This window comes from Siphateles boraxobius, unplaced genomic scaffold (assembly GCF_051911475.1).
Source record: "Siphateles boraxobius isolate OS27281-9 unplaced genomic scaffold, OSU_SipBor_1 26, whole genome shotgun sequence".
In the NCBI taxonomy this organism is placed as follows: Eukaryota; Metazoa; Chordata; class Actinopteri; order Cypriniformes; family Leuciscidae; genus Siphateles; species Siphateles boraxobius.
In genome coordinates this window covers 5,330,417-5,356,605 of record NW_027508876.1, presented here as the reverse complement: position 1 = coordinate 5,356,605, position 26,189 = coordinate 5,330,417, and the positions used below count along the sequence as shown (strand labels likewise).

Genomic DNA, 26,189 nt, shown 5'->3' with positions numbered 1-26,189 from the left:
CGATTTTTTCTGCCGTAAAGTTGGGCATGTTAGCATCGGGGTATATCGGATTGACTCTCTTTTGCAGCCTGTCTCTAGCGGCCAGTCGATGATTTTCAGTTTAAGTCACTTCCGTGTTGGATTCAATAGAGAGATCGGAAGGTTTGCCGCTTGGTATATACAGATGCGGGAGTCAATGAGTGTGAAAATTCTCTGGCGTTTAGTGAAACACATTGGGTCACGTTATTTCAAGGTGGTGAAAAACACTGAGGAGGGCAACTTTTTATTGAAATCTATTATGAGTTCAGTCTTCATCTTCTTTGAGTATACACCTTTCAGATGACTCTTCACAAAAACACAACTTATTTCTTAAAGTGCCCTTTATGCTTTTTCAAATATTACCTTTCATGTAGTGTATAGTATAGCTGTTTATGGATGTAAAAGGTCTGCAAAGTTTTAAAGATGCAAAGATTTCAACGGCCTTTCACCGGTTTAAGGAAGTGACGTCTTTGTTCCTTGGACGATTCCGGTTAGTTGTCGAGCGCATTAAAAACAATGGCGGGATGCGCTTGATCTACAGTGGGATTGCGATCATTTATTTAATCCTGCTATTTAAAATATCAAAATTAAAATTAGGTCCTTGTTGCTCGGTAGTCCTCCCTCTGTCCCGAAAGTAACCTTATTTTGGAAATTAAAGTGTTTTAAATTTCCGAAAAACGCGCCTGGATTGCAGCAGTGAAGCGAGAAGGCTGGATACTAAGCAATTAACGTTAGCAATATACAGCACACATTTCGATTCTGGGAAGTAAAATACTTTTTTTTTTCTTATATTTTTTTTTTATTGGATTATTTGTATTTCTTTACGTTAACTGTTTAAGTATGATACAGCATAATTTAAGCTAGCACTGTGGGTTCATTATTGGCACCTAGCGTTTTGATGCGTATGTAGTGAAAAAATGCCACGTTTTTATTTCCGTTTTTTTCCTTAATGTTCTGTGGGCTGTAATTAAAATGCAAATTAATTACAACATTGTTGTAATCAACATTTGAAGTGGATCACAACCTTTCATCAAAGTTATACATGAATTTTGAACAAAACCCGTTCTTGTCTTTGGACAACTTTGATTAACTTTTTTGATGCACTTCAAATGTTGACTACTATACATATATACACACACTCACACATAACAAGCAAATCTGTCTGTGACTATACTTGAAAACCACAAAAGAACATATTTTACCTTCAAGGACCTAAAAAGTGTGTTGTGTATGTTTTATTCTTAATTGTACAATTATTAACATGCACATATCTATGTCTGTCTATTTGTCTTAAATGACTAATAAAGCTTTATGCATTAGAAAAAGCAAGACTGCCAGCATTAAATTGCATTCACCTTCTATTTATTTGTGACCACATGAAGGTCTCAATAAAGACATTCAAACACTCCCGCACACCGTTCCACAGCAACAAACTTCACCTAACTAAACACACACATTTGGAAACGTATGAAATGAGTATATAGCATAATGGCATATAGCGATTAGTTTACTAGCATACATTTAGCATTGTAATATACATGCATGTTCTTTAAAGCTGCTCTAAAACGATATGTATTTTGAATAGCGCTATACAATATGAATATTTGCATAAAAAAACAGACTGACCCAGCAATGAAAGTGAAATGCCCACTCGTAACCTCCCCGGACAAACCATGATAACTACGTTTTTGACGCTGTTTGACTTGCTTCATCTGCACCAAACACAAGACTGATGTCATCCACATTGTACGAATAAATGTTCCCAACCTTTCCGCTAAAAAAAGAATTGTAAGGATCCAGATGGCGATATGCTTTTATCGCATCTCTCGTGTAAACGCAAGCAGCCGCAACACGCTATCAGATAATGCGCCGTCAGACTATCCAGGTAAAAAGTTTACGCATCAAAGTTTTATTTTAAGGGTCCGGTAATTTCAATCATCGTTTATTTTCAGTTTTTGGAAATACTTTAACTGTTGCCTTTTCGCTAGACTTAAAAGGTACAAGCTTGTTTTCACAGATCTGAGATTTAAAAATGGCGCAACCGGAAATGCTTCAGGACCAGACATGCGCAGTAGCTGAAAGTCTCAGCTGAAACTCTGATATGGAAATTGACGTTTCTTTCCCGTCATGCGCTGTAAGCGGTAGACCAATCACAACAGACCGAGCCGCCTGACCAATCAGAGCAGAGTTGGCTCACGGAAAGGAGGGGTTTAGACTTAGGGCCCTATCATACACCTGGCGCAATGCGGCACCAGACGTGATGCAAGTGTTTTTTGCTAGACTGCGCTATTGACCAACTGAAACCTGGTCCAATGGTGCAAATATTTTTTTGTTATTTAAAGAGCACGTTAGTAAAATGCGCCTATAGGCGAGTCCACAACGTGCGCACACTCTGCTTATTACACACACAGGGATGCACAGCAGCACACAAACATGGCAAGTATTGAAAATAAAAGGATTACAATGTAATTAATATTGTGTACATAAAGGTATGGTGGAATCCGGCTTGTCCCGTTGATGGTCTGCTTGCGCACTTTAACCTCGAGCACGAGCAGACCCGTTTCCCCGCTAGAGAAGCATTCGGATTTTCCAATTGCAAATTCCGTCTCGTAAATAGCGAATCCACCATGGCGCGAGCGCAACTGGCTTTTACAGGGAATGGGAGATCAGACTCTGATTGGTTTATCGCACGTTACACCCAAAACACACCCATTACTCATTAAGACAATAGGGGCAACCCTTTCAGTCCATGCGCCGGGAACGCCGACCATTTCTCTCGTTATTAAACTAGTAAAAGTATATTCAGACACGCCCTAACTGCAGACCATGTGCTTATATCGTTTTCCCTATAGATAATATCAGTTTGAACATTCTAACCAACAACTGACTTGAGATTTGCGGTATAACTTTCAGTATAACTTTACTGAATAAACCTGAACCTAAACCTGAAACCTGGACGTTAATGTTGTAACTTGAAGGAAGTGTTTAGTAAAACATTCAAGTTGCTCTCTGTAAATGTCTAACTCTCTCTCTCTGTCTGTGTCAGGGTGACATTTAATGATGGCAGATGATCTCTGGCTGAGGTGGCCATGATGTAATGAGGTCAGCTTTGCTCTTTAGTCTTCATGGCACTGTACTAGTTCAGCGGTAAGAACTGAGATTCAGAAGAACTTTGGTTGATTTATCGCAGGGATTTCAGTGCTGGCATTATTGTTTCTTCTACATCTACAGTTGTGAATATTGTTAATGATTGTTTTACATGTAATAGATTATTTATTATCTGGTCAAAATAGTACAAAGAAGACTAGCAGTGTGTATTCAAAATCTAAGTAAACGTCAGTTTTCCATATTGAGTTTAAAGATCCTTTAAGGGTTTCTTGTATTGAACAATCTGATAAGAAGTTACGTTCAGTCACTGTATCAGCAACTCAACTGAAGCATGTTTGCCAGCTCCTCTGTGCTCGACACTGAAGCGTTTACTGTAGCTATAAATGAAACAGGCCGCTCCCTGCCGTTAGCTCAATTAACTTTGGTAAATGGTAGTGAAACATGAAGGTGTGCTACAATGCCAAAGTCCCCCGTGGCACAGTAATAATGAGATTTCAAAATTTTTCACTTCACACCCTTATATACCTTGTTGTTCCAGTGTCCACATTTCACCTTTACTGCTCAACCCAATGACAAATGACCCCTTCAGCCCACCACTTATCAAGCTTGGACGTCCAGAATAAGTTAAACTGAATGCTATGATGCCCTTTTTGAGAGGGGTTATGGAAGAAAAAACACAGACAACACAGATAAACAACATTTAGTAGTTTCTAAATGTATTGTTACCATGGTTTCCTGTGAAGGGGAAACGAGACACTGCATCATGAAGTTGATGCTACGGGCACAGCGTGACACATATCCGACTTTTTTCGGGGGGGGGGGTTCACTCTTAAGGTCCTTGCACAATCAGTCCAAAATTTTCGTATGTGTTTTTTCGTATTCGTCATTCGGTGGCTCTGAATTGTCAAAGCACCTCTCAAAATGCTCACTACAGATATGAAAAACGCAGAAAATCGAATCCGATCCGAATTTATTTATGACGGATGAAAGTTTCGGAGACAGTGTGTAAATGTGATTGACACAACATGAAGTCATATTTTTTGTAGGTCCGAAAATCTCGGACGAGAATTTCGGACTCATTATGCAAGAAACTTTAGCCACTAATACAGAGATCACGCAGAGACAAACAAACGGCTCCATGAAGACAAAGAAGCTGATGACGTTCTAGACACACATAAGTATTCTGCTGGCGCACCTGTAATGCCACCTAACTGCAGTAGCCAATCATGTAACACACATGCTTTAGACAACGGCTCACAAGTAGTGTTCGCATATACTCCATGATGCTGTGTAAAGTTCCACTTAGAAATAGAACTCGTTTTTGTTCTTCCACTGCCTAGGTCGACTTTTCGTTCAATAACGTTAGACAGTTTTGATTTATGCGGTTTAATGTTGATGATCGCGTTATTTTACATACGCACATAATTGCATATGCTATCGCTTGTTTCTGCTTCTTCTTCTGCTGTGTTTTGATCAGGTGATTCAGTACTCTTTCAGAAGTTGTATAATAGCACCAGTGGTGGAATGTAACGAAGTACAAATACTTCGTTACTTTACTTAAGTACATTTGTCACGTATCTGTACTTTACTTAAGTAGTATCAATAGTGCATACTTTTGACTTTAACTTCGTTACATTTTACATCAATTATACTTTCTACTCCACTACATTTCTACAACGTTCCGTTACATTTTCGTTACATTTTCTGATCAGTTTTCCCCCTGCCAAAACGTCTACCTGACCGTCCGTCCGTTGCACGTTTGTCTTATGGAGACAAACAGTCTTAAGTTTGGTTGCCATAGATATTAGTGATGTCCGGTTCATGAACGAATCGTTCTTTTGAACCGGTTCTTTTTAGTGAACTGGTCGAACCAGTACACTAAATCGGACTGAATCGTTCGAAACAGTTCGCGTCTTGCGTCAGTGCTGATCCATAAGTTACTGAAGTTACTCACTTTCAAACATGCCTGACAGTCCCTCTGACTCGAAATAAACCAATATCCCGGAGTATATTTTACCAATCCAAAAGTTCACTGAACTGAGACTTGTGCTGAGAGAAGTGATGAGCACGAGCAGCTGATACTGAGCATGCACGCACAGGTACAGCAGTTCTCGGATCACCAGTACAGAACCGAGAACTATTTCGAGACGTGTTCGACATAGAACCAGATGAGCTGATGAGCTGACCATGTTATGCAAGTACTTTTACTTTTAATACTTAAAAGCAGGTACTTTTTACTTAAGTAGGGTTGTCATTGAGGTACTTTTACTTTTACCAAAGTAAATTTGTCACTGGTTATTTGTACTTTTACTTAAGTACTGAGATTTAGTACTTCCTCCACCACTGAATAGCACCCCCTAACTTATAACAGTGAAAACATGGAAAGCTGGAAATTTCCTTCAATGGTAGGGAAAGAGTTAAAATGCAAAAAAACAGATTTTGTGTGAATGGCCTCTAAGTATTACATTTTGGCAGGTGAATCCCCGCAGGTCTATACTACAGAAATGAATGATGCCTCACATTGTGCAGTTCTGGAGTTCTATTGCAAAAAAAAAAAAAAAAAAAAATGGATTCAATGCAGTTTTCCCCTGGCAGACAATACAACTTTTTACAGGCAAAAAAAATAAAAATCAAAGAGATTTGCCTCTGTTGACTTGAGTCAGTCAGTACCTAGAAACAACCCATAGGGACACCCTATCCATATGCGAACGTGTAGAACCTCTCAAAACACCAGCAACACCCTGCCAATAATACTTTTCAGAAAATGTAGAAATGCAGCTATTTTTGTATTTCCGTTTGTTGCCACCAGTGCTACAGAAATGAGACAATTTAGCTTTACATAATTGTCTGTTCTGCAGATGTTTGAGCTTTATGCATAATCAGGGAAATCAAGCCCCTCCACCCACTCATCTGAACTCCTTGGGATGCGTCTTGGAAATAGAAGTAAATGTATTTGAAAATGTAAATGCCCTCTCGGGACATAAAGTGATGTGAGTCATTGATGTTCTCTTTGAAGTGTTCAGTGTTCTGCTAAAAGGCCGGATCAAGCAGAATCTTTTCAAAGGATTTGTAATTGGTTGCATTCGTTACGTTAGGGCCAATTTGCTGGTTTTCTTTATTGGTTAGACATGTTTTTTTTCTTGAACTACAAGGTGCACATCACTGCCTATGTATTTTTATTTCTTCCATCAAAATAAAAGGGAATAGATTTTGGGATATTGTGAATAAGAGTCTGTCAGAGCATTCATACAAGCATTTTGTCCCATTACAAAAGCAGCGGGCCGAAGACAGCCGTGTTTGCCTTTGGTCGATTTAAATGGCTCTAAATAAGAGGGTATTGTTGTTGCCTTGGCAACATGCTAGACAATTTTATGTAATTTCAAGAGGGCTTGCCTGGGAAAAAAAGAACAATTTTCACCTCCGTGTCCTCCGACTGAAGGCAAACCGTTAGCATTGATCACAGCCACAGCATCAACCCAGTTAGTTTTACAGAATGTTGTTGCTACAAATATAATGTGTTAGACTTTGTAAAGCAATGGAAATTGGCATTTTAAACATACTTCCCTATTTAAGACCTCTCTGAACATTATTACTACAGCTGCAACCTTATTATATTTCCTACTGTTAGCTTCAGCATTTCCATGACGAATCTATTATTTGACCCGCTTGGTCAGCAGTACTTTAGTATTCTGTGTCCAAATCATGAAGAATCAGAAAATGATTCATTTGAATGTAATGTTTGATTTCTAGAAGTGACTGTAGGCCTTTTAAAAGCACGTGTTCTTTAGATTTGTTTCACCTTTTTAAGAAATTTATTTTTATTTGTTTGTTTGTTTATTTATTCATTTATTTACAGAAACAGGTTGTATTACCATATAACAGGTTGCTTGTTTGCATACAAAATGTGTTTTATTTATTTATTTACTAAACAATAACAATTGATTTGTGTATTCCTTTGTTTGGAGCTGTGTAACATGAAAAAAGCATAACAAAATTACTAAAATAAAAGCTAATTCCAAATATTGATAAATACTACAAAAAGTGCTAAAATAACTCTGGTGTATATCGGATATTTTATAGAGAATATGAATATGGCCCATCCAATGTGAGTCTTTATTTATTCATTTATTAATTATCAGTCAGGACCAGTTATATATTTATGCATGTTATATATGTTATACATTACCTTTTATAACAGGTTGCTTTCTATGTTTGAATACAATTTTTTTTTTTTAAATTAAATTAATTCATTTTTTGTTTATAGCTGCATGTGTAAAATGATCTAAGCACATGAAGAAATTACTAAATCTCAAACTAAAATAAAATAAAAGTTAATTCAAAATATTATTAAGTACTAAAATAATACTGTACTTCAATAATAATAAAAACATGGGTGTATATTGGATAATATGTGTCATCCAATCTGAATTAAGAATATTTATTTATTTATTTATTTATTTAACCAGAAACAGGTTGTTCTGCCATATATATAACTGCTATATATTACATGCTTGCATATATTTGTTCTTCATTATGTATTCCTTTGTTTGCAGCTGTGTAATGGAGGGTCTGTCACAGATCTGGCTAAAGGAATGCTGAAAAGAGGAGACCGCGTGGAGGAACCCATCATAGCCTACATCCTACATGAAGCTATCATGGTAAAACTCAAAAACCAACCTTTTCAGTGAGCCGTTTCACTGCTTGGCTTTGTATTGTAACATGTGCTCGTGTCTCTGAAGGGTCTCCAGCATTTACACATCAATAAGACCATCCATCGAGACGTCAAGGGCAACAACATCCTGCTCACCACAGAAGGAGGAGTCAAGCTGGTTGACTTTGGTGAGGAAGTTGTTCTTTTATTGAGAAGTGACTGCTGGCTGTGAAAGAGAAAGCCTGAATGATTGAGTGTGTGTGTGTTTGTGTGCAAGTGAGAGACTTGATCAACCTTGATTTATACACGGGTCAAAGCCATTACTTGTGAGTGTTTCAATGCTAATTGAATAGCACTTATTTCTTCTCATCAAAAGCAGTGCATTTACATGTACGCTGTTGATGGATGTCTAACACACTTGCATTAAAGCCCCTGACTGTCATCATGGCATTGCTTTCAGTTACTAATGATTTTGCTTCTAGCTTTCCTTGACCAAAGGAAGCTCTCTTAAATAGAGTGAGTTAAAACAGAGATGCATGATGTGATTGGAATCATACAGGACTCCAGGTTCCAGAATCAAATCACTGAGGGCGCTTCTGAAATAAGTGAGGGTTCTGTAGTAACGTGCAGATGTAAGCAATGGCTCCACCATGACAAGAATAGCAATTTTCAGTGAGAAATTAAGAAGATTATTTAGAAGTCATTACTTTTACAAATAACTGGAATAGAATTTCAAAAATATTGATTCGAAAATTGACTATTTTTTTATTAATCTATTAGTCTGCATTTACATTGCTTTATGTGTGTCTATTTTGACATATTTTTGTCCCTTGCTATTTTAAGAGTGAATAACGCAATTATATGTGGATCTCGCTTTTGAAACTTTGCAGCGTGTAATTGGCCATCAGTCCTCTTAGCAGCATGAAGAACAAAACTTTTTTTCAAATTCTGAACAAATGATAGGCTTTAGTATAGAAAGTGCACTAGGCACGTTCCCTTTTTAATCACTAAAAATCTGTCACTCATCTCAGTTTATCGCGATCTCACAAAGTTCTGTTATAATAAATGAAGTTGTTTACACTGCACAATGAATCTCTTACTTACAATGCGTCTACACTTTGTTAATGAGAGGATAAGAGAGCATGCAGAACTCAGCACTGAACAAAAACTCCAGCGTTTTGAACGGTGAGTGGATTCTGACTAAATTAAACACCCTTGATTGGCCACTGCCTTCAAGAGATCAACAAACATGTCTGTGATTGGCTACATTGCTCACCGTTGCAAAAGCATGTTGTAAATAGAAACATTTGTCATTCTTCAGAGCGCAAACACAAATATACACTGGAGCGTTTGTCAAATCTGTTTCGTCAATATGATATTATCAACTGAAGGTGCTGTTGCTTTCATTTGAGGGTGCTTAAAATACATACAAATTAATCGGTTATTCTGTATTTTCTCAAAAATGAAACTTGTTCCAAATTAAAACAGCTCTTAAATCCCAAGCAAAAATACAATAGTGAAGCAGACCATTACGTTTGCCTCTTTTCATTACGTTGGGGAAACGTGTCCTTTTTTTCGAGGCTGTAAGTCAGGCATTTTTAAGAGACTCTGCCTGAATAACCATGTATGAGAGCTTATAAACCTTTAGAAAGCCAGTAAATGCTTTTCCTCGGAATAAACAGCCAATCGTAGGCTTTTGTGATGTCGCACAGACTAGCATTTGCTATGCTCCACATACTCCCTTCACCCCCTTCACTATTAATTTCCAACCTAAAATCCACTTTAAATGTAATCTCTTCTTATGTTATTCTCTAGGCCGCATTTGGCCCCTGAGAGGAGATATTTACCCCCCTCCCAAAGCCCCATCCTATGCGTATCAGTCCCAGAGCAGAGGCACATAAAGCCCATAATTAGTCGACTGCATCCGAGGGATGCGGGAGATAACAGGACATCCTCCTCTTTTTAGGGATGGGTTGGGGGATGGGCACATGGATAGAGTGCTGTGGAGACAGAAAGACAGAAAAGAGAGTCATGCAAGAAACTCCAAACTGCTGTAGCAAAGTTGCTGTCAGCAGGATGAGCTTTCTATTAGAGTTTGTCAAGGACAGGGACTGATCTCCTCAGTGACATCACAGAAATGTGTCCAATAGAAGTCCATCAGCATATAGTGAGTTGCTGTGTCACAGTTTACCTGCTTATACTACACCCTAAAAGTATAAACTTTTTTTGTGAAGAAAAGGTACTTACTATATACTTCATAATTGTGTCTTTAACGGATCGCTCTGTTGCTTATTTACGTGCATCCTGTCACTATTTAAACTGCCTTGTCTATCATTTCATTGATTTAACTATATTGGAGAGAAATGTAGTAGCACATTGTCGTGGGTCTTTCATGCCGAGATGTTTGCATAATGAAGGATGCATTTAAGTTAATGACCAAACATATCTTTATAAAAGTTCTCAATGTTGTTGCAGATTAAATAAAATGTAGACACCATTAAATTATTTTGAATTTTTTTTCCATTAGATTACAAATTGATAATTAATCACTCAAACCCCTTTATCTAAACCTTTTTACTTAAAGGGATAGTTCACCCAAAAATGAAAAAATGCTCTTAATTTACTTACCCTCACCCTTTTTTTCAGTAGAATTTTTTATTTGAAACTGTAGTCCTTGCCGATGCCTATAATGCAAGTCAATGGCTACATCACTTTGAGAGTAAAAAACAACAACATGCAAAACAAAATTGCACAAAAATAGTGCTTACACAGCCATGCTTTTACAATGAAAGCTTATGGGTCAAGTTATTGTTAAATATGAAAATACACACTGTGTTTGGGGTTCTGAATCAGTGGCAAAAAATTGCCAACCATGATTATATCACTGAATAGCGGTCGCTTCCTGCAGTGCCCTTTAGGCCATGTGGAGTATGTCCACTTTTAAAGGTCATCAACTCTGATTTACTTTATGATGGTTGCCTTCAAAATTCCAGTAATCAGAAACCCACTTCAAGTATTATTTTTATGGGTTTTTTTCTCTAGTTTTTCAGTTTAAAAATTCCTCACATTTTCAACATCCATCCTAAACATCCTTTTTAAGCCATTTCTTTCAAAATACATGGTTTTCAAATCTACATAATTTAACATGAAGTATTTACATAAGCAGTGCATGCGGAGGGGCTGATTAGTGTTAATGCAACCACATAAATGCAAAAGGGTAATGTGGCATTAGTGCATGACTCAAAGAGATGTTTTTGAAAGGTCTGTAACACTTTAAAGGCCTTATGAAAAATCTTACAAAGCTAGCTTTTAGTTGAGGCCATATATGTTAGTGTACTTCTAAAGGTTGACAAAATAAACTTTTAACAGATATACTCATTTAAAATATACAGCCTTTTCTCTTGGACCAAACATATTGATGGCATATTCTCCCTCACAGTGTTTTATACAAATGATGGCACCATAACAAATTACGCAGCCCTTCATTAGTCACTGTTTTGAGCTGTAAGTAAATAAAGCATAAAATATGTTAGCAGACAGGGGAAAATATACATTTGCAAAATGAGATGTTTAGTATGTTACCTGCTAAAATGAATGTGTTAGAATACACTGCTACTTTTGAATGGCCATAAAGAATAGATACAAAAAATATATATTTATTTTTACTTCATAATGGTGTATTTGGCAGGAAAGGCAGGAAAGAAAGTCATGATTATCGAACCACGGAGTGGTTGATGTCCTGATATAAACAAATCATTCACAATTTGTGTATTATTTATTTAAGCTTAATAACCAAATCATGTACACTGCCTTCATTTCAGACGCTGCACTCATATGGAGTAGTACAATCACACTTTGTGCTAAGCTAGCTAACAAGACTCATTAACATAAACAACCGAATGTCATCTTTTTTATACCAATTATATCTTAAAAATATGATATTAAAATACATAATCTTCCATTTACCAGATTTATTTCAGATTTATTTACTTCGATTTATTATGTTGTCAGCATCTAGCTTGTTAGCGTATGTTATCAAAGGGTGAAAAACCCTTTCAATATGGCTAATTCAGCAATAAGGTATGAGAGGCGGTGTTATGTTTTGAATATAGTCACGTTAAATGTTGCTTGGCTTGACATGCAGTGAAAACCACTTAAGCTATGACTATTCACAATACAGTACACCTTGTGAAAACAGGATATTTGATTTGTTTCCTTTCTCCTCCAAACCTCTCTTGAATGTAGCTTAGTTTACCGTCAACGTTATTTTTACAAAAAGAGTGCATTCATTGAGTGCTTGGCCAGAGATGTGGCTGGGGGCGTTATCTGTCTCCCACTGTCAGAAACAGAGCTACGGTGTGTGGGTGGCTGTCGGACCGCGACTGTATGCAGGGGTTCCACATGCCCACATCTCAGAGCACGCGCAGAGTCACGCAGGGCTAATGCGTTATCTGTGTGAAGAGGCTCACGCTATGCTGAGCGGATAAAGCCCCCACACTGACTCATCTGAACGAAAAAAGCTGCATTATTAGACAAAAAGAGCGAGGGGAGGGTGGGGAGGCTTTTGGAGGAGGGCACTTTGGTGGCTTTGTCATGAATATTCTAATTGGCAGTGTTATCTCTGATGATTATTAAGACCAGCCCCGGGGCCCCATGCAGATCTAATGTAGCAGAAAGGGAACAGCCGCAAGAGACTGTTTAGTGGGGGGGGGTGTGTTTTTGTCTGTTGTTCTTCAGTACATCTATTGTCTGCTGTCCATTTTCAGCCCATAGCATATGTGAATCCATGTTTTTGTATTTGTTTCTGATGTTGTTGGGATTTAATGTGTTCGTGGGTCTTGTGAATGCAAAGAATGCTTTTTGATACCGCCAACAATGGGCTGTTTACTTAATGCTGTTGATTCAAAAGCTATAATCGGATCAGAAAGGAAGATTCCTTTAAAAAGATTCTAAATGATTCGTGTGTACAAAGTTAATTTTAGCAGCACAAGATGTTTAATCTGCTCTAATCTAGACATTTCATATTATTTGTTATTAACAGATTTCAATTGAATGTGGTTATGTTTCATGGTTCTTCACAGCATAAATACAATTCGTAATATCTTGTTTCCCAGAGAAAATTTTCTAAAGTGTGTGCTCAGAATACATGACATTAGATTTGCATTTCCTGAAGGAAAAGAGTAGTTTTTATTTTAGGTAAGTATGTCACAAATATGTGAATACCAGACCACACAAGAATGGAGATTGGCTCTATAGATGTAGCCCCGATGGGGAATTCTCACCAGCCCTAAGGGGCTACAAAGTTTATTTTTCAAAATGGTAGAGACATGGAGGAGTACGTGTTTCTGAGCACCTTCCATTGTGCTACCTTCAGCGACATCACGCTCATGGAGGGGTTCTGGGTCGGACTCCATGGCGAAAGCCGGATGGTGATGCCGAGAGAAAACTCTTGCTGGACACTGGTTGAGTACATCAACTTCACCTTATGGGTGGAAGGATCTTCTTTTACAGTGGGAGAGGTAGATGAGGATCCCTCCGCTAGCCTCCAGACCCACTTACCATCCATCACCTACCCAGACCCAACACCCACACCCACCGTGGAGATGAAACAAGAGCCCACCACAGACCGAGAAACCCAGCAAATGCCAGCCCTATACAGCTCCGTCGGACTTGTTCATCCTTCAGGCTTCACCGGGGTACTCGCTGACAGCCAGAGTCGCCTCGGAGTCGCCTCGGTCCACCGGTCCCCAGGCTCCACCTTGACTGCTCACCACCGGGACTCCAGCCTCGGCCCCCGGGTCCATCGATGCCGCTGGATCTCTCAGTCCATCGGATTTCCCCTTGGCTCGTCCCTCCATCAGTTCTGCTGTGTGGCTCCCTAGTCCTCCCTTCCTGCAATTGGATTACCTAAGTTTGTTTTATTAAAGTACCTTTTGTATATGGAAAACTGTTTAAACATTTTTCATCATTTTTATCTGGACCAGATTGTGACAAAGTTGGTTTTAGACTATGGTTTAGCCATTTAGCTGTTGACGAGTATAGATATTTAAACAGAAGCAAATAGAAAAGACCAGCCACAATTCAGAATGAAAATAGATACAGTATAAGAAAGAAGACCAGATTTCATATGAAAGTATTATGATGACATAATTGATGATGGTGAGATTTTAAATCTGCTTGGTTTGAAAGTGACTTATGTTTGAGCTGTGTTTCATACATCACTGCACTATTGACAATAGACAATGGACCTTTATCTTACTAATGTGACCGCACGAGAATATCTGAACCTACCTAACAATAACCACTCTCTTCGTTTTGCCTTTCCACAACCACTATTGTTTCCTTTCCATTCCATTCCATTCCTTTCCTTTCCTTTCCTTTCTAGTAAAAAAAAGTCCTGTGAAAACTAAAGTTATCTTACACAATCAAGGTGTGCAGGGATGACTTCAAAAGCTGGAAGACTAATTCACCTCTGGTTCCCTTGAGATTTTCCTAAGGGTTTTATAACCGTGTTTTTCAATTTATGAGTAGAATACGGCCTCTGGTAAACATAATTTGATAACATTTCGACATTTTGTCTTACAACGTAAACTATACACACTCACACCCCAAAACGTTCTTATCTAGTTACTTATTAGAAACATAAAGAAACAAAGAAACAGAGAATAACAGTTTTAAAAAAAAATTGTTTTGATATGGGTGTGTGTAATATACATTGTAGAGCAAAACGTTCAGTTGTAATAAAGAGCATGAAGAAGGAGTAGAGAAACAATAACAGTCTTTAATTAAATAAGCAAAAGGAACACTCAGGAGATCGCTGGAGAATACATAACACAATAACAATCACTAAGATGACAATTAACACCGAACAAAGAACTGAAGGCTTAAATACACTACCGAGGCTAATCAACAGAAACTAAAACTGGTGCGTAACAATCAGTAACCAAGAAAACTAACTAGTGACACGAAACTAGGAACAAAGGAAACAGGTACAGGAACTAGAACTAAACCAAAGCAACATGCACATGACAGTTGTTTTCCTCTGACCTTATTTTACTCATAAGTTGAAAAATCCCATTATAAAACCTCATAGGAAAATCTCAAGGTAACCAGTAGCGAATTAGTCTTGACAGTTTTGACGTCATCCCTGCACCCCTCTATTTAGCTTCTTATCTAAATTTCTCTAGTTGAAATGAATAGTTCACCCAAAAATTATAATTCGGTCTTCCTTTACTCTCCATCATGTCTTTAAAACGTCATATGACTTATAATGTCCATGTTGCTCTTACAGTGAAATAACGACTTCTGTTTCAGCCAGAAGGCTTGAGGGTTAGTGTTAGGTTACTATGATCACCGCAGACCAAGACAACAAATTATTTTATGTTTGTAACCCTGTTTGATCTCTATTCAAATTGTTTCCATTGCCACTTGGCTAAAAGCCAGTTCATTGTCTGTCCATTAGGTACTTTCAGACAATCCAAAGACATTCCTTATCAAGCAGTCATCCATACAATCTTTTTGAATAACCTTACATAAAACTTTGTTTGTTTTGTGTTTCTTCCTCTCATTAGGAGTATCTGCCCAGCTTACAAACACCCGGCTGAGGAGGAACACTTCTGTCGGTACACCCTTCTGGATGGCTCCAGAGGTGAGATCCATTGGCAAGTCGTTTGCAAAGCATGGAGGTGACTTTGTGGACTGCAAATGTTTTTGTTAGCTTAGTTTTTTCCATAAGATTTCCATATGAGAGAGGGGAAAAGGACTACAGCTCTGAAGTTGTTTTGAGTGTCGAAGCCAAAATTTCCATATGACTCAAGGGTTAGAGGCTTACGTGCCTCAATTTGTTCCAGGTGTCAATACAATCAAAACACAAACAGAGATTTATCATTAGTGCACTTTTAGATTCCTAAACTTCTGCAGTGAACATTCTGGGTTCATCTCTGGACTAAACACATGGATTACCTTACACACTATTTGTGTTTCTAATTCTGAGGTAAGACCACCATTCTCAGTTTTCTTGTTTTCCATACTGTGCAATTTTATAGATCAATAAAGAGATGTAAACGTAATGCGGATAAATAAGCCATTTTGGTAACTCTTTATTTTACGGTGTCCGTGTTATACATGTTACATGTAGTTACTATAGTAATAACTATAAATTATGCATAATTACATTCAACTAACCCTAAACCAGTACAGTACTTACAGTGTACTACCTAGAAAGTACTGGGTAATATAAGGTAAGTACATGGGTTAAGGGTAGGTTTAGGGGTAGGTTCAGGGTTAGTACCTAGTTATTACCCAGGTATTACCCAGTTATTGTAATTACTATAATAAGTACATAGTATGTACATGGGAAACAGGACTGTAAAATGAAGCGTTACCCCTTAATCCGAACCCTAAACATACATGTAATTACTTAATATTGCTCAGTACATTAATGTATAATTACACTTCAACAAGTGCACCTTAAAATAGTGTAATCAACATTTTTTCATACAATTTTATACAGAGCAAATCTTTTTAATTTGTAGCTCTTTTGCCTTGGATCCATTGAATTTTTCTCATCCTCTGTTTAATCATATTTTTAAATTTATATTTTCTATATTTTTATGAATAGAAACTTTTAAAATGAACATGCTTTTAGAGTGTGTAATATCGCTGTGTATTTTCTATACTATTAAGCATGTGTAGTTATGTAATTATAAGGTCATTTAGTTAACATGCGCAAAAAATAATATAATCAAGAATGCTTAATTTCCCAGAATGTCATTGCCTGTGTAAAATGTCTTTATATTTAATTTAAAAAGGTAACACTATATTTTAAGGGATGTAGTTACACATTACTACATGTTACTTACTTTAGTAGTAAAAGTAAATTATGGATAGTTACAAGTAACGAACCCTAAACCAAACCCTAATCATAACTTTAAGTACATGCAGTTTATTAATATTACTCAGTACTTGTTTGATTAAGTACAATGTAACTACATCACCTTAAAATAAAGTGTAACCACAAAAATTGCAATTTGAAATTCCGAATGATTAATTGAAAGAGAGACCATTCATACATTTTATCCATCACTGCACATTTGAAGAACTGGATTTTATTGACATATTTCTGTTTTTTAAATATAAATAAATACTACACATTATAATAAGTAAATAGGCATTTAGATTCGTAAAGCGGAACTGTGTAAAATATACAAATGACAAAAAATATGGGTAACGTTTCATTTTACAGTCCTGTTTCCCATGTACATACTATGTACTTATTATAGTAATTACAATAGCTGGGTAATAACTAGGTACTAACCCTGAACCTACCCCTAAACCTACCCTTAACCCATGTACTTACCTTATATTACCCAGTACTTTCTAGGTAGTACACTGTAAGTACTGTACTGTAAAATGAAGCGTTTCCATAATATGCTCTTCACCATTTTTGTGGCATTTAGTAATGTACTCTGGTTACTGTGTTTAGCAGTCAGGGTCCGTTATGAACATTTGTAGTTGAGTAATGAATGTGTTTGTGTATTTGACCAGGTCATCGCGTGTGAGCAGCAGCTCGACTCCACGTATGACGAGCGCTGTGACGTGTGGTCTCTGGGTATCACTGCCATAGAGTTGGGTGATGGAGACCCGCCCCTCGCTGAACTTCATCCAATGAGAGCTCTCTTCAAAATTCCAAGGTGACACGCCCTTTTTAGTACATTTATGACACTTTTTGATATTCAGACACAAAGGGACCTCACAGTCCACAGAGTCATGTTTGTAGTAGTGTTTGGAATAGTTTGTGATTTTAGCACAGAGATGGATGATAGATTGTATAGTTAGGCCTTGGGGCTGTCAGAAACCAGTATATGTTCATTCTTAGGGCAGCTTTAATGTATGCCAGATTCTTGAAATACATGTATCTTTGTGGATACAAGAAAGAAACCAAGCAATTTTTCTTTCCGTTGTGCATCCACTTGTCTGAAGGTGACATTTGATTGTTTACTGTTTTCGGACTCTGAACAGAAACTATTATCACTAGTGTCATCTTGATGGTGCAGCACTTTTGTGTTCTAATACACCTCTCTCTCTCTCTCTCTCTCTCTCTCTCTCTCTCTCTCTCTCTCTCTCTCTCTCTCTCTCTCTCTCTCTCTCTCTCTCTCTCTCTCTCTCTCTCTCTCTCTCTCTCTCTCTCTCTCTCTCTCTCTCTCTCTCTCTCTCTCTCTCTCTCTCTCTCTCTCTCTCTCTCTCTCTCTCTCGCTCTCTCTCGCTCTCTCTCTCTCTCTCTGTCATACACACACACACACACACACACACACAGAATCCGTTCATTGAGCGATGTGCTGTCAGAGCAGTGGTGTGTATGGGGGGGGGGGTGGTGGTAATGTTTCTGACTGCTCATCTACACACTGCAGTCTGTCTCTCTAATGTTCCCGTTTCCTGCTTATAAGAAAGAACACACCTTACACCCCTCACCCATCCAGACTGATTACGAGCAATGCAATGTGACAAAACTTTAACGCAGCCATTATAATCTCAAATTTGAACCTTGAACCTTGAACCTACCCCTAAACCTAACCTTAACCCATGCAGTAACCTTATATTTTACAGTACTTTCTTGTATAAGTACACGGTAAGTACATGTACTGTAAAATAAAGTGTAAACAAAATTTTTAAATGTTTTTGAAAGAAGTCTCTTCTTCTTTTTTTTGGCATTTATTTGATCAAAAATATAGTAAAAAACTCCACTTGTCAAATTGTATTACTTAAAATAATAATTGATGTCATGTATTCCTGTGATGCAAAGCTGAATTTTCAGCATCATTACTTAAGTCTTCGGAGTCACATGATCCTTCAGAAACATTTCTGATTATTATCAATGTTCAAAACAGTTGTGCTGCTCAATTTTTATTTGTTTTGAAACCGTGATACCTTTTTTGTGGGGATTCTTTGATGAATGCAATGATCAAAAGAATAGCATTTATTTGAAATAATTTTTTTTTTTCTTGTTGTTGTTTTACTGTCACATTTGATCAATTTAATGTATCCTTCCTAAAATAAAGTATTTTATTTTTTGGAAAAAAAAAACAAACATTTTGAGCAGTAAAGATTTATAGTTCAGGCTACATTTTATATATTCAAAAACATGTATGATATTATAAAATATATTACATTTGTATTAAAAAAAGAATGTTTTAATATCTATTTAATATCTATTTCGGTAACACTTTATTTTAAGGTGACGTAGTTACACATTACTACATGTACTTACTGGAGTAATCACAGTAAATTATGCTTAATTACTAGTAACTAACCCTAGTCTTTGTTTTGGGAAGTGCTCTGTTATATCTTGCCACTCCATATGTGTCTTTTTTAGATCCCCATTTTAATGCAGAACTGTCATGTTTCAGGTTTGCATTAGTCAGATTTGAACTCATGTCTCTTATATTGAATGATTTTGTCTTGGATAGACTCAGAGTTGATCTGGTACGACGGTGGCGCTGCAGGGTTTGAGAGTTGGTGCCCATTGAACTGCACTAGGCCAGTGGCACATGCTGATGGCATGTTAAGTGTTACGTTTGTGTGACCCAGATTAGAGCAGACTAAGCCTCGAGCCATGGAACATGTCTGCGTTCAGCCCCCCTGCCACCAGGAATACACACATTTAGCCAGTGGACAGGAGAAATAAACACTGAACCAGAAATAAACACATCCAATGACATGCTCGATCTGAATATGCCACTGACACCTGAACAGGTGCAAATTGAACAAAAACGAAGGGTCTCAATAAATGCGTATTAAATATACTCCACTTTCAGTGTATTAACATACAAAAATATTAAAGGCAGCCATTTTTTTCATCAAGAAATTAATACTTTTATTCAGCAAGAATGCATTAAGTTGATCAAAAGTAAGTGAAGACGTTTATAATCCTTCAAATATTTGCTGTTTTTGTCCTTTCTATTCATAAAAGAATCTTGAAAAGATGGATCACAGTTTACACAAAAATATGAAGCAGCACAACATTGATAGTAAGAAATGTTTTTAAACTGATTTAAGTGTTTCTTAAATCAGCATATTATTTCTGAAGGATCATGTGACTGAAGACTGGAATGATGATGCTGAAAATTCAGCTTTGCATCAAAGGAATGTATATTAAAATAGAAAAGTTATTATTTTATTTTTTTATTGTAACCATTGCATCTTACGGACCCCCATTTTTTAAAATATTGATAATTTGCAGCTTTTATTGGTAACATGATTAACCAAAACAAAAACACATCCCAGCCTACTTTATTGCTGTTGTCTTGTGGTTTTTTAATGCTGTGCTCTTAACATTGTGCTTTAAATTGCAGATGGCATGTTGTTTTCATCTGTAATCTTATTGTTTTATGCTGCTGTGTTTTCGATAAGGATGCATTTTAATAGTCCAAGCGTTTCTCCTGCCGCTTCCATTGACACCAGCTGTTTGTGTGGGGTGCAGCGTGAGATAAGCAGAGATGTACGCCCCCCCATTAGGGTAATGAATCGCTGTCAGAGGCACAGAGCGCGCTCCTGACGCACTAGCCGTTGGGCTGGAGTACACCTCCTCAACCCTGCTCTCCCTCTGTTAATAGCACCCTTCACTGGGACACCAAATGATGGCTAATTAGCTCTATTGTTCCACAGCAGGGAATGCTTGTCAGGTCCTCCGTGACACCGTTTAAGTGTCTATCTCCTTACTTATTTACATTTACAGCTTTCTGGCAGCCTTCGTGGACAAAGCTTTTCTCAAGAACACAAAATACTTGTTTTACTTGTGCAACCTCAGCCTTGAATAAAAACCATAATGGAGACCGGGAATAACTGCCACACTTTTTACCCCATTTAATATTTCTCAGGTTTTTATTTTATTTTATTTTTTTCTGTATCACAAAGCTTCCAGTCTTCACTACAAAACATCACTAGTTATTCATAAAAAAAAGATACAGTTCATTTAACCTGCTGCGGGGCACGTTATCCCACACACTCGGGATACTAATGGGTTCTGATTTAAGGTGAATAGCTCTTTTCAAATATGAAGTAGTATCTGAAATAATAAATATAAATAAATCTTCTACAACAAAACTCAATAAATATGGGTTATGATGACTTTTCAGGGAAACAGCATCCAAAAAAATCGAACATAAAGTGTAATTATTAGATAAAATCAAAACATAGATACAAAATGTGGATATTTTGGATATGATATCTTGTACTTGTTGTTCTGAAACAAGCATGGATAACTATTGCTAGAGAAAACCAAAAATAGGTCATTTTTGTGAGTTGTATAGATCCAAAGAGTTTTTGAAATTAGGACCATGTTTTCAAAATAAAATCTCTATAGTTTAACATTTAAAAGTAGTTAAGACAGCCATGAATATTTGTATTGTTATTTTGCTGTAAAATAGTATAAAATTAATATATTTATTGTTTTATTTGTTTATAATTTAATAAAATAAAAGCAATATCTTAATAATATTATTATATACATTATCACAATAATACATTATTGTTTTTTTTATTATTACTATTTTATTATTATATAAGGAATACTTGATGAAAAAATAATGCACACCCAAGGTGGTGATGTGGCCACTTATACGAGGGTTACCACATCTCCAGACATTGTTCAAATGTTTTATTTTGAAGACATTTGTCAGATTTTTTTGTGTGTTGGACTAATTTCAGACTAATGCAGTTATTATTACTGTATCACGTGTAATGTAGTGTGTTTTGGTTCTGTTTTCCCTGTTCTCGTCTACTTGAGTTTGCCTGTGTTCCCTAGTTAGTTCCCTTGGTTGTTAATTAGTCCCACACATCTGTTCTGTTTTCCATTGGTTACTCTAACTGTATTTAAGCCCTCAGTTTCCTTAGTTCATTGTCCAGTATCGTAAGTGTTAAACCTGGTTGTGTTTATTGTTTCCTCCTTCGATCTCCTGAGTTTTCTGTGTGGATTTAATTAAGACTGTTTTTGTAATCTACTCCTTTCATCGTGCACCTAATACAGCAACCTACCATGACACATAGACAGAAAGAGAGGTTAGTTCACCCAAAAATGAAAATGATGTGATTAATGACTCACCCTCATGTCGTTCCAAGCCCGTAAGACCTCCGTTCATCTTTAAAACACAGTTTAAGATATTTTAGATTTAGTCCGAGAGCTTTCTGTCCCTCCATTGAAAATGTATGAACGGTATACTGTCCTTGTCCAGAAAGGAAATAAAGACATCATCAAAGTAGTCCATGTGACATCAGTGGGTTGGTTAGAATGTTTTTAAGCATCGGAAATACATTTTGGTCCAAAAATAACAAAAACTACGACTTTATTCAGCATTGTATTGTCTTCCGGTTCTGTTGGGGATCCGCGTTCACGAGTCCGCAGTGACGCTGATGACGTAAGACGCTGCTGACGTGTATCTAGTGCGTCCGTATATTCGGGTTCAAATAAACATGGCTGAGCAAAAAAATGCAAGTCTTCCTCTGTGTGGAAATCCTTAGACATGTTTGTGAAGATTGTTTTGTTTCCAGCGTGTCTCTCCCTCAGACTGTAAACGAAGCTCGGGCGCACCAGACACACGTCAGCAGCGTCTTACGTCAGCAGCGTCACTGAACGCGGATCCACAACAGAATCGGAAGACATTACAATGCTGAATAAAGTCGTCGTTTTTGTTATTATTGGACCAAAATGTATTTCCGATGCTTCAAAACATTCTAACTAACCCACTGATGTCACATGGACTACTTTGATGATGTCTTTATTTCCTTTCTGGACAAGGACAGTATACCGTTCATACATTTTCAATGGAGGGACAGAAAGCTCTCGGACTAAATCTAAAATATCTTAAACTGTGTTCTGAAGATGAACGGAGGTCGTACGGGCTTGGAACGACATGAGGGTGAGTCATTAATGACATCATTTTCAATTTTTGGTGAACTAACCCTTTAAGCGTGTGTGTTTCTGCTAAAAGTGAAGTTTAACTGCTTCAAGAACAGTTACTACCTCACTACTGAGAAATGTAATGTAGCTTTTCAGGTGCGGAACTATTTTACTGATAAAGTTGCGGGGCAGCGCTGACAAGCAGTTTCTGTTTGTATCCGTGTGTGTGCGAGTGTGTCTGTACTATGCAACAATGCCCGCCCCCTTTTTCAGCAATAGTATTTGTTCCCTTTCAGTCGATAACGTCGGACGTAGTCGACGCGACTGAAATGGGATCACGCTAGGGAGCCTATCATCTTCGAGTACTATTGAACGAGCCAATGTAATTGGCGTGCGTGATTCGCATCACACACTCCGCCCCCGCGGCGCGGGTATAAATACAGAAGTGGATGCACGCACTAGTTGCCTTTCGCTTCGGAGCCGATCGTTTGATGTCTCTGAGAGTGCTGTTGTCTACAACGAGCGAGTGTGTCGGTGTTCTTCAGGAAGACTCTCCCAGTGCTGGTGTTCTACAGCGCGAGTGCAGCGGTGATCGCGAGCTTTGAGCTCTCAACTGCTGTTTTAACAGCAACAAATTTCTAAATGTTTGTGTGTGTTGATGGCTGGTTAGAGGGCGGAAAAGTGAGTGCTTCACTGTTTCAGTTCTCTGTTCAGTGTTGCCGCGGTCATTTCCCTGTGTGCTCCGGCACTGGTGACGGTCCTATTTTCTGAAAGAGCAACACGGGTGCGTTTGCGTCTTTTTCAAGATGTCATTCCGCCCGTGCGTTTCTGGGTGCGGTCGTTCCCTGTCTCTCTCTGATGGTCACAACTGTTGTGTCACGTGTTTGGCTTACAGCACGCTGAGACAGCTTTTGTGGACAGCTCATGTTTTCACTGTGGGAACATGACTGTCGCAGTGTTGAGGGCGAGACTCGCCTTCGTTCGCGGAGAGCGAGTCCCCATTACCATGCCCCACCCTCGGGTGCTGTGTGGGATGGGTGACCGGAGGATAGTATTGGATGTCCCGCCCGGTAACCATTCCCTGTGGGCTCCTCACTCCTCCCTTCCACTGCAACCACTGGAGCCTCCTGTGTTGTCTGCTGGTCCATCTGTAATGGGTGGGCCAGCGGTTTCACTCGGGGCTCCCCTGGAGGACAGGACGCCGATTGCAGCATCAGAGGGTGAGCTGACTTCTGGAGATGATGACTCGGCTGCATTGTCTCCCTCCGGGAGTTCAATGTTGCCCGAGCCGGATCCAGAATTATCAGCTATGCTGAAACGGGCCGCCGAGGCTGCCGGGCTCGAGTGGAACCTCCACCGTGTCCCGTTCAGTCTCGGTTGGAATCTGGAGTTTGGTATCTTGGGGCGGGCCGCGCTGGTTCTCAGCTCGCCGCCCCAGTGCCTTTCTTTCCCGAAATGCATGGAGAGCTTATCAGGTGGTGAACAGCATCTTTCTCTGCCAGAAACTGCCTGAATAGCTTTTCCCCCTCATTACCCTTGATGGAGGAACGGTGAAGGGTTGCGAGGTGTCCCTCCATTGGAGCGGTCTGTCGACACAGGTGCACCTGTGTCCGGCGGCCGCTGCCTTTTGGGGGGATCCTCGTCTCCCCCCTAAGGCCTGTGAGTTTCATCCGTTCCGACGGGCAGAGCTTACAAAGCCTGTGGGCAAGCCCCTTCCTCTTGCGTGCCATGGCGTTGCTGCAGGCTAGGGCACCCATGGCATGCACGAGGGTAATCCAGACCGTGCGCTCATAGGTGAGCACCGCACTGCATCCGACCTGCTCGTCGCCGTGGGCGTTCTCCGGCCGCCGCTCCTGCTGGCCCTCCGCAGCAGCCTCCACCCAGGCCTCAGCAGGGAGCCGGCCGCAGTAGAGACGCCCAGCCCGCTCCAGGCGCTGCCAAGCCAGGTGGCAAGCGACAGCGAAAGCATTCCGGAGCGGGCCGCCCAGGAATGGATGAGATGCTCTTGGAGTGGCACGATCACTCCCTCCCCCCGGGTGAGGGCCGGGTGGAGCCTTTGTTTGTGTGTGTGTCTGTTCCGCCGCTGGCTCCCTAAAAAAAAAAAAAAAAAAAAAAAAAAAAGCGGAGCAAGCGGTACCCACACTTCAAAGAGAGAGCAATTTCATCTGTTCCTGGGTCCCAAGAGGGCCAGTCTGGCGGGTGTGACCCTGTATAGCCTTACACCCCTCAGCTCCCCCTTGGTCGCCAGCAGGCAGCTTGGTGCGTTCGAGGACCCGGTCATCCGCCTTCTCACGCGCCCCCTGCCGCTTGTGGAGACAGGTAAGTGTTGCACAGCACACTAACACCACTCTCTCTACTTTGCTGCCCCACCTCAGGCTCGGCTACCCCGCTCAAGTCAGTGATAGTCATCACATTAGGTGTTGAGCAGACGTGCTCCTGAAAATTCAGTGATATTCATCACACCGAGTGTTGAGCAGTGCTCCTGACTTGTGCGTGCTTATCTTATCCTGCTGGCGAAGGATTTGATATAGCCGCTCCTCCAGCCGGTACGAAGGCCAGTTGTAAACTCGTTCTTCGTGCTACTAGGTGGTGGGTCGTGACCATCTTGGCCCAAGATTGGTCTGCAGCTTTGACCTGAAAGACATGTGCTTCAGATCTCTACCTCCCGCACCGCAGGCCATCCTGTGTGTTGCGTCTAAGGGTGGAGTATCAGTACAGTGTCCTTCCCCTCGAGTGCTCCAGAGCCCGTTGGGTCTTCAGGTCAACTGGAAGAGAGTAATCTCGCCCACGGGCTGAGTATCTCTTTTCTAGTTTTGGAGAGGTACTCGGTCCAACATGTCTCTCCAATGAGAATGTGTTCAGCTGGTGTTGAAGTGAGAAAGGGTCCCACTGAAAGAACTTTCAGAGGCTCCTGGGGTATATGGTAGTCGTAGCCTTTGGCTCCCTCCATATGTGACCGCTTCAGCGCTAGCTTCACGATCGAGTCCCGAGGTGACCGTGGCAGAGCAGCTCACCCTGTGTGACTATAGTTCATCCCGGTCTGCTGCCAAACCCTCTTCAACAGAGCGGCCATGTACAAAGGGGCGTGTTTTAACGGGGGCCTGGGCGACCCTCGACTACACGGGCATTCGTGCCTCGAGTTGTTAGACATTGCGACCGTTGCGCAAGCTTCCCTTGCATGTCACAAACTCACCCGTCACCTCCTCCTTGGAGTCAGACGCTTCTGAGGGCGCCTTATTCCACTCCTCCCGCTTACTCAATCGTGCCGCCATCGAGCCTCACGACAGTTATAGCCAGGGCAAGTGGAGACTCCATCCCCTGGGTCCGGCTGGGTCATGACCATTCCGGGGCCGCTCAGTTGCCCCCCCGGTTTTATTTTTCCGCCAGTGTTTGGGTAAACCGAGCGGACTACCCTTGGACAAACACTGGGACTCAGCGGCCCCAGGGGCCCGCAGAAATGCGTTTAACCCCAGTGAGCCTTCTAAAAGTGACTGCGACTCATGGTCGCCTTGCGCCTGC

The 26,189-nt window shown here is 39.7% G+C and overlaps 1 protein-coding gene across 7 annotated transcripts in view; it reads left to right on the top strand.

Annotated features, from left to right (window-relative positions):
• Positions 1-26,189, top strand: part of myo3a (myosin IIIA) — a 145,833-nt gene that overhangs the window by 77,752 nt on the left and 41,892 nt on the right. For 6 of the 7 annotated variants that reach the window (XM_077244185.1, XM_077244183.1, XM_077244181.1 and 3 more), the window contains 4 exons: positions 7,680-7,784; positions 7,866-7,965; positions 15,349-15,425; positions 17,324-17,469. In XM_077244185.1, coding sequence (XP_077100300.1) covers positions 7,680-7,784; positions 7,866-7,965; positions 15,349-15,425; positions 17,324-17,469 — 428 coding nt within the window. Of the gene's footprint in view, positions 1-7,679; positions 7,785-7,865; positions 7,966-15,348; positions 15,426-17,323; positions 17,474-26,189 lie in introns of those variants that run through there. The other variant, XM_077244184.1, reaches the window with a different exon arrangement.